General features: G+C 47.0%; 1 protein-coding gene across 1 annotated transcript in view; it reads right to left on the reverse strand.

Annotated features, from left to right (window-relative positions):
* The window catches only part of LOC107124868 (tumor necrosis factor receptor superfamily member 11A-like), a gene marked incomplete at its 5' end in the record, with an annotated part of 29,595 nt that overhangs the window by 6,989 nt on the left and 12,917 nt on the right, over positions 1–9,689 (reverse strand). Inside the window, 3 exons of the mRNA XM_015428370.1 lie at positions 1,252–1,304; positions 7,657–7,764; positions 9,355–9,454. Of these exons, the coding sequence (XP_015283856.1) occupies positions 1,252–1,304; positions 7,657–7,764; positions 9,355–9,454 (261 nt within the window). The remainder of the gene's footprint in view (positions 1–1,251; positions 1,305–7,656; positions 7,765–9,354; positions 9,455–9,689) is intronic.

The following is a 9,689-nucleotide window of genomic DNA, read 5'->3' on the forward strand; positions in this document are numbered from 1 at the left end:
TACTGTACTTGAATATCACACATACTCTTTGGCTGTAAACGGAAGCCCCTTATACAAATGCTGCACAGCTATGAAATCAATAGGGTTGGATCCTGCAATTACAGAGGAAAGGAGCTGCGGTGGCTCAAGTGGTTAAGATGCTGAACTGCAGGCTGTGGAAGGTCAGTAGTTCAGCAGTTCAGACCCGAGTGTGCCGCATGACGGAGTGAGCTCCCGTCTCTAGTTTCAGCTCCTGCCAACCTAGCAGTTCGAAAGCAAGAAATTGCAAGTAGATAAATAGGTACCGCTTCGGTGGGAAGGTAACAGCGTTCTGTGCGCCTTGGTGTTTAGTCATGCCGGCCACATGACCACGGAAACATCTTCGGACAGCGCTGGCTCTTCGGCTTGGAAATGGAGATGAGCACCGCAACCCTAGAGTCGGACTCGACTGGCTTTCGAGCAAGGGAAACCTTTACCTTTACCTAGCAGAGGAAACTGTCCCCTGGTAGAAGGAGCCTCCAGACGCAAGATGTTCAGACGAGCGTCTTGCATTATCCATTCTGTACACCAAAAAACTACAAGTCAGGAAAAATTGTTCTTATTGTTGTAATGGTGTTTAGTCTTCCCAAGGCTGCATGGAAGCTCTTCTTTGGACACTAGTGGGCCGTGGTCACACACACTAAAAAATTCACTTTCAATGCGCTTTCCAACTGGATTTTGGCAGTTCACACAGTAAAATCCAGTTGGAAGTGGATTGTTTAGTGTGTGTGACCACAGTCAAAGGGTTCCATGCTACGTATAACCTTTTGTTGCTCGTGTTTAGAAATACTTTGCATCCTTGTTTTATGAAAAAAACGTGCGGATTTGACGACGACAATGAGAAATAACATTCAAAATGGATTAGTGAGGCCATGGAAAAGCACCGTTCTGTAGAACATCTCTCTGTCTCTCAACACAGCAAAGCTGACGACTGATCAGTAAAAACCCAGATGATCGATTTAGGTAGAACCCCATAGATCTTTACAAGACGTTACTTAGAATGGAATCGACTCTCTGGGACTTTAACGCCAGGAGGTCATTTGTGGGTTCCCTGTCCCTTGCAATCCTGCCATTCCCCCCCCCGCTTCCTCATGCGGTACGGCCGCCACAGAGGAGCAGGAGACATATCTGTGCTCTTATTTCGCCACTGGGTGCGTTCCAGCTGCCAAGGAAAGCAGAGGCTGCAGAGAGCATCAAAGAGTGCGGGAATCCGGACAGTCTTCGCTTTTTTACCTTTGCCCCTTTTATTTGCGTGCAGATTTCGCTCACCCAGTACTGCAGATCTGCTGGAAGGAGAGACAAAGGTAGGGACAAATTAGATCTTGGGCAGACCGCAATTGTGCCACATATCCCCAAAACAACACCCATTTTTAAGGGAAGATGCTTGATCTAGATGGTGGCAGGGTGTGTGTATGTCTTGGTCACCTAAATCCCACGGCAAGGGCCCCGCTGTGTTCTCAGCTCAAAATCCTCAAGGAAGTGGTTAGGTACCTTTTCCCTTTCCCATAGCTCTAGAGAGGGAATGGGGTACAGGCAGGGCTATTTTGGGGCAGGAACGCACAGGAACGGAGTTCCGGCTGGCTCCCGAGTTGGCCACGCCCGGCAGGAACTCATTAGCATAACAGGCCACACCCAACAGCAGAAACTCATTAGGATTGGCTACATTAGGGGTGTGTGGCCTAACATGCAAAGGAGTTCCTGCTACAAAAAAAGGCCCTGGGTTTTGACAACAAACAAGGTAAACAGATTAACAAGCAAAAGGTGGGTGTGGCTGGATAACCACACTTCTGGTAACATGGGAATGCGGCCTATTATGCTAATGACCGGTGCTGTCAGGGGTGTGGCCTAATATGCTAATGAGTTCCTGCTGTTGGGCGTGGCCTATTATGCTAATGAGTTCCTGCTGGGCTTTTTCTACAAAAAAAGCCCTGGGTACAGGTATCTTCTTTAGGTGGGGGAGAACACACTGCCTGCAAGAGGTGCCTATCGTTGGTTGTGCAGCGCGGTTTTTGCGCAAGTGCCGATCTTTTAAGAATGTTCATCCTGTGAAAGCGACAACATTAGGTATTGGCAGCTATGTGGGAAGGGGCTGCATCCACAGAGCTTTTTCCCACAGAGCACCAAGGACCTCCGCACCTCGGAATGAGGAGGATGAAGCCAGTGGCTTCTTATAGCCCTGGGTTACAGATACGAAGGTGTAGGGATGGGGGAAGGGAGTCCCAGTGTTCCCTCTAAGCTGAGTTAGTGTGAGCTAGCTCACAGTTTTTTAGCCTCCGGCTCACACGTTTTTTGCCTCAGCTCAGGAAGGATGTCTCCAGAGCAAACTAACTTTTGCAGCGGCCAACTCGCTCGCTCACAGCTTTAATGCCAGTGGCTCACAAAGGAGAATTTCTGCTCACAGGGCACCACAGCTTAGAGGGAACACTGGAAGGGACAAAAACTTTTTCTTCTCATTTCTCCTTCCATTACTTGAGGAAGATGGGGAAGAAATAGCCCTTTCCCCCTGATTTCTCTGTCTCCTTGGCTACAAATGCCATTCGAACAGTGTAGTGTGAAGCCCTGGATAAGTATCTTTTAAGTGGATCTTTTTCTAAATTGGCTTTTTTAAAAATAAAGAAATCTTGTTTTACAGACATTCTATTTGCCATTTATTAGTTTTAATATTTCATTCTTGTTAGCGGTTGTTTTTAAATATTTTTGTCATCCTTGAGTCTTTTTTTTTAAACTCAGACTATGAATGCTATAATCAAATAAATAAATTTCTCACCCCCATCCTGCAGCTGGCAATGTATATGCCATTCGTCAGCTATATAAAACTCAAGTACTTAGGCCAAACTGATTGATGGTAACTGCTATAATCTGATCCCGTACCCAGGGCCAGCTAAACTGGCCATCAGAGAGTTAAGCAACAAAACCAACTGAGTTCAGTGAACCCAGGTCCAAGCTAGACACTGTGTTCAACATGTAACCACCACGTGGGACTCGCGGCAAGATGGCAGCTGCGAGTGCCTTCTGGGAACTCAATTCTGCAGCACATGGATCCCCAATTCAGATTGGGACTCTGGTGGTAAGGCTTCAACCTTCAGGACTGTATCATTTGCCCCCTGCACAATTAGCTTACCAGTACCCATGCACACACATCCCTCCAATGATGCATTTGTTTGTGGTTACTCATTTCAACACACAAAGTCACAGGACGGCAGACACAGGGTTAGATCTTATGAACCATGGATGAAAGGAGTTCTTTTTCCTGAAGCTTCCACCCCCCCATATAAAGCTGCCGCAGAAAGGCAGGGGAATCTTTGGGACAGAGAGGTTTGTGGGGGTGGGGGGTGAGAACGGCAAGGCTTCAGGGAGAGATCAGTGGAAACCACACACTTCCTTGCGCAAACCCTTGCTCAGGTGTGGAAAAGTGCTGGGCCCATAACCTATTGGAATGCTTTAACTGGTGTGGTTAGTCCAGTTACCACTAGTTAGCTCATGGAAGATCAGAGGGAGTGATACCTTTCAGTTTCCCCTTTCAAGTTGAAACTGCCCCCTGGACTGCTGGGTCTCTAAGGATGCTCTGGTTCCCTAGAACACTGGGGGGCAGGGGGGCACAGGAGCCTGCAAGGAGGAGGGACCTGTTCTATAAGCTCTTTCTCCTCACAGCTCCTAGGACCCAAACTCTAGTCATTTCATTCCTTAAATTCAGTTTGGAGGGAAGCGATTTTAAAACCTACTTTTCTCAAAAGCCCGAATTTTGTACAAAGAGAGACTCCTCTTTAAAAAGTTCTTGCCAAAAGAAAAGAAAAAAGGAAGATGTGCCTGCCTGGGCCACCCATGCCTAAAACGGAACATTCCACACCGGCTGGGTCTCCGTTCCGTGTCATGCACCATCAGGCTATGACTGACCTGTTAATGACGGTGCTGTGAGCTAACGATTGGTTGGTTACTCTGTTTGGCGAACTGTCACATGAACTTCCAAAGGAACAGTTATATATACCACAGGGAAGATTGGAAAGGAACAAAACAACCTTTCTCCATTAAATAAGATCAAGGACGCCAAAGAAATAGCATTTCAGTGAATGGTGTTTAGGCTGCCAACCTCCAGGTGGTGGCTGGAGATCTCCTGCTATTATAACTGATCTCCAGATGACAGAGATCAGTTCACCTGGAAAAAATGGCTGCTTTGGAGGGTGGACTCTATGGAATCATACCCCATTGAAGTCCCTCCCCTCCCCAAACCCTGCCCTCCTCAGGTTCCACCCCCCAAAATCTCAGGTATTACCCAGCCCAGAGCTGACAACCCTAATGATGTCCCATGTTTGTCTTTCACTGGGAAAAATGTCGTTTGGTAGCCACTACCTGTGAGGAACAGTAGGCCTGTTTAAGGTGAGCTGTCAAGTATATGTATCATTATAATATTATGTCTCTCTCGGTTTGCAGAAATGCAAGTAAAAATAGAACCTTCCATTAGTTATAAACTCTTAAATCAGAGTCAGACCCTAGGTGACAGGTGCAGACAGATACAATCCAGACTAGACATTTGTCCCCGATGTGACCAAATTTTTCAGAAGCTTGGAGTATGGCCTCTCATTGGTTTCCTTCCCATCCAAAGGATTACTGCTGCCCACAAAACCACTTAAAACTATCCATGCATGCATGTAAACTGACTCACGGCCTCACCCACAATCCAGTAAAAATCAAAATACTTGGAAGCAAGCCTCTTTCGAGCAACTGGAAAAGAGCACCAAACTCGCTCTGCTCCCAGTATTTTAACTTAAATATGCTATATGTCAATCTGTGGGAGGGAAGGCCGCATGGTATAGCCCAGTCTCATCAGATCTTGGAAGCTAAGAAGGGTCAGTACTTGGATGGGAGACCACCAAGGAAAACTCTGCAGAGGAAGGCAATGACAACCCACCTCGGCTTCTAACCTGCCTCGAAAGCCCCTTGCTGGGGTTGTCATAAATTGGTTGCAACTTGAAGGCACATATGTATGTATGTATGTCAGTCTGTGATTGCCACAGAAGCCAAGAGCTCCAGTTCAACATGGGAACTCTGAGAGAGCTCAGGGGAAGTGTACACTGTGATGGACAACTAGCTGCCAATGCATTATACTGGCCTGGGAACTGTGGGTTCAAATGGAATTCTACTGTTGACCTGAGGGAGGGGCAGTTGAGAGATGGGGGGAGTAGAGGGAGGAGAAGGAGAGTGAAGGATTGAGGAGGATCCTGAAAGAGGGAAGTGAAAGCAGTTATCCTTCCATGAGGGAAATAGCTCCTAGGAAAGGGGGGTGATCCCTATTAAATATTAAAGAAGGAAAATTGGAACCTGTGTGTATATTCCGGTCTCCACAGATTTTAGAAATTTTGTGACAAATAAGCTCATGCCTGTTTATCTAAGCAGTGACAGCCAAGTGATCTCTCTCAGCAGTTACAAACACCTCTTGGTGGAACAAAACAGCTACATTCTTGTGACAATCTACTGTTTATAGTTATATGATGTTTCCCTCATTCCTGTTGCTTTTTCACCTGCCCAGTTTAAAACCTGCAACCTCCCTGGCAGTCTGATTTGACCATTCCCCTGTAAAAATTAAAGTAAAAGTAAATGTAAATGTGTGTTGTAAATTAGTATTAGCCTCTTACATACATAAGCAGACATATACCAATGCAGGGTTTTTGGTTCCTCAGCATCCTAGGCTGTATGTCAGAATATATGTTTTAAACACTTGGGGTGACAGACAGATAAACAAAGAAAAAGAAAACGGAGCTGCTCCACTAAGAAAAAAAGTATGTGAGGAACCGTCATATACATGGTTGGCAAAGAGGTCTCAGGTTCAATTCCTGATGTCTCCAGTTAAAGGATCTCAGGGAGGGCTGGGTATAAATTTAATATAAATAAATAAAATAAATGAGGTAGGAGACAATGGGAAAGAGCTTTCTCTGCCTGAGACCTCTGAGAGCCACTGTTAGAGAAGGTAAAACTGATCTGCATGGATCGACCATCTGACTTGTGATGAGGCATTGTCACAGGCACTGTTCCCTCTAAGCTGAGTGAGTGTGAGCTAGCTCAGAGTTTTTTAGCCTCCAGCTCACACATTTTCATCTTAGCTCAGGAAGGATGGCTCCAGAGCCAACTAATTTATGCAGTAGCCAAATCACTCGCTCACAACTTTAATGCCAGGAGCTCACAAAGTAGAATTTTTGCTCACAAGACCCCACAGCTTAGAGGGAGCATTGGTCACATGCAGGGCTCTTTTTGTAGAAAAAGCCCAGAAGGAACTCATTAACATATTGAGCCACACCCCTGACAGCACAGCTCATTAGCACATTAGGCCGCACCCCCATGTTACCAGAAGGGTGGTCATCCAGCCACACCCACCTTTTGCTTCTTATTCTGTTGACCTTGTTTGTTGTCAAAACCCAGGGCCTTTTTTTGTAGCAGGAACGCCTTTGCATGTTAGGCCACACACCCCTAATGTAGCCAATCCGAATGAGTTTCTGCTGTTGGGTGGGGCCTATTATGCTAATGAGTTCCTGCTGGGCGTGGCCAACTCGGGAGCCAGCCGGAACTCCGTTCCTGTGCGTTCCTGCCCAAAAATAGCCCTGGTCACATGTGATAGACATAGGGAGCTCCCTTCCATAAGACAATCCCATTCATTTCAATGGAGGAAACAGTTCTGCTGGGACAAAGAGGTGCACACATGCTCTCTTCACTGAAATGACCTCAGCAGCATGGGTGAGGGAAACAGAGAACACGAGTTGCACAAGAGCAGTGGACTGGACAGCTTTTGCAAGGTTAATAATTTCCTCTTCATTTCAATGGGCTCTCACAGGAGGAACTTCCTGATGGGTTGTGCCCACAGTGTGTAAATACCCTTTTTTTTGTATTCGGAGTTTGATTTGGCGGTGCAGGGGACTTGTCCCTGTGACAGTTCGTAGACGGGATACAGCTTCAGGTTAGCAGAGTGTATTTGTGAACAGTATTACACCTTTACGAAAATGCAGAACTTGAAAAACACACCACGGATTAATTTTTTTTTGGGGGGGGGGAACCCTACTCCCTACTGGCTTCCAGGGAGGAGAATAAAGAGAAAATGCACAGCTGAAATGAAGAAGAAGAAGAGAGAAGAGATTGGATTTATACCCCGCCCTTCACTTGGGAGTCTCAGAGCGGCTTACAAACTCCTTTCCCTTCCCCTCCCCACAACAGACACCCTGTGAGGTAAAAGAAGAAGAAGAAGAGATTGGATTTATACCCCGCCCTTCACTACCCAAAGGAGTCTCAAAGCGGCTTACAAACTCCTTTCCCTTCCCCTCCCTACAACAGACACCCTGTGAGGTAAAAGAAGAAGAGATTGGATTTATACCCCGCCCTTCACTACCCAAAGGAGTCTCAAAGTGGCTTACAAACTCCTTTTCCCTTCCCCTCCCCACAACAGACACCCTGTGAGATGGGTGGGGCTGAGAGAACTCTGACACAAACTGCTCTTTTTCAAGGACAGCTGTGCCAGAGTTTGTGACTAACCCAAGGTCACATCAGCAGGTGCAAGTGGAGGAGTGGGGAATCAAACCCGGTTCTCCCAGATTAGAGTCTGCACACTTAACCACTACACCAAACTGCAACCGTCCACATGAGAAAGCTGTTGCCTACCTGTCAATACTTTCCCCTTGTTCCGATAGTATACAGCAAGGACGACAATGCCGACCAGGGCAACAAGAAGGAGCGGAGCAACCAGCATATAAAATAATTGGTTTGTTTCTGGAAAATGAACAAAAAAAAATATCAGAGCAGCCTGTAGTGAGCTTATAGGGAAATAAGCTTTTTATACTAACAGCTGCCAGACAGCTTAATATCTCATTTTTTAAAAAAGAAAACAAACGAATATAGACAAAACCATTGGAGCTCTGTTTGGTCTTTCATTGTTAAATTTCATGTTTGAATCAAATTCTTACAATTCATGATTAATTTGGGAAGTCCATCAGACAAAAGTGGAAACGACATTACTATATCGCCAGTGTCCTGCATTACCAGTTTAGAGTACATGCAAAGATAAAGATATGGATCCTGCCTAGAATTTCTTTTTTTTTTAACGCCTAAACTTTCTGTGAGTGCGGGGGGGGGGGCGGCAATTTTTTTTGCTGACTCACCTTGTAGCAACTCCCCCCCCCCAAAATGCTGCTCTGAGGGGGAGGGGAACCCCAGCCATAACATGAGGGAGAAGTCTCATGGCGGTGGGGTCAGTGAAAATTGCCACGTTTGTGAAAATTCTAGTCAGCATCCAAGGCAGTGTTGCATAAACCCTGATTTGCCAGAGGAACCCCCAAGCCACTGAAAGTAGGGGCTGTCCACTGGAATATTTCTAAACTGAAATTATACCCCAGATTTGCTCTTTCTTTCAGTTTGGGAATATCCGAAATGGCCAAAAGCACTTTAGAAATTTGCATCCCAAAATTACTGAATTTTGGGGGGGATGGTAGTGGTTATTTCAGCTTGCGTTGTAATCAAGGGGGGGTAAACTTGGCGTCAGGAGTCAGGAAACCAAGGCTTCCGCCAGTGTTTCAAGTGGGCCACGGACCACACCAAGTCTCCTGCCCATCGAAAACAGCAGCCACTCACCTGGCCTCTGTCTAGAGCCGAGGCCGACCAACACTCAACATTCCTGAATGGGAATAAAATTACCTGGCATGGATTCCAAGAATGATATCAACACTACTGAAATTTTGGGTGTCACGCCCGTGGGCGTACCCTGGCTTTAGAGGGGCGTTGGCCGTGGTTGCTGAGAGTACTGGAGGAAACGAGAGCCTCAGATATGAAAAGGGAAGGAGAGTTCCGTCACTCTCCTACACCCTTCTCTCGGGGTCGATAGCCGCCTCTCTACTCTCTTGCTGGCAGAGCCAATCGCCTCCGACATCCTCCTCGGCTCTCTTTACTTCCGTCCTTTTATACGCCCCCCGGCACTTTGTAAGCCCTCCCCTTTCTTTTCCCTGCCGTCGTATTGTGTCCTTCACCTGCCCATTCTGTCTTCCGTCGTCCCTATTGGGGGTTCCCTTCATAGTCCCGCCCTCCAGTGGTTCCCTCGATAGCTTGCTCTGAGCTAGGGAGCCCTGGGGAGCGGCCCCTTCCGGCACGCTCAAGGATTCCGTTGTCGCCTTCTGCAACGCCCTCGAATCCTCTTCCCTCAGCAAGCCTTGCCTCTTCCAGCTGCTTCTCCTTCGAAACCGGGCACACCCCGGCTGCGGTGGAGAGGAGTCCGTCTCAGCCTCCTCCCCCGTCTGTCCGCATGAGCTCCGTCTCTGCTGGCCTTGGCCGAGACCTCCCTCCCAGGAAGCCTCCCCCTCCGAGGCGTACTGAGGGTCCAGCGCGGATTGTGCCAGTCCCACTGCAGCGGCCCGAGGGACCGCGGAGGAGCCTGCGGTGGGACATTGGGATAGTTGTAATCATGGTCTTTCTGAAATACCGAAACAATATTAAAACAGTTTTTTTTTTTTAAGTGCAGACTCCTAACCGAAACTAATCTGCGGTCCATCAACTTCTAGTTGTGAAGTATGTATCTAACTTCCTTAAGATTAACATCATACTGCAGATCAGACATAACTCTGCTCCTATTTAAGACAACATCAATCTTATGAACCACAGAGCTTTGCTTTTTTAGCAATCTCTTACTATTACTGACCAAATATATG

Source organism: Gekko japonicus, unplaced genomic scaffold (assembly GCF_001447785.1).
Source record: "Gekko japonicus isolate JY-2015 unplaced genomic scaffold, Gekko_japonicus_V1.1 scaffold5318, whole genome shotgun sequence".
Lineage (NCBI taxonomy): Eukaryota > Metazoa > Chordata > Lepidosauria > Squamata > Gekkonidae > Gekko > Gekko japonicus.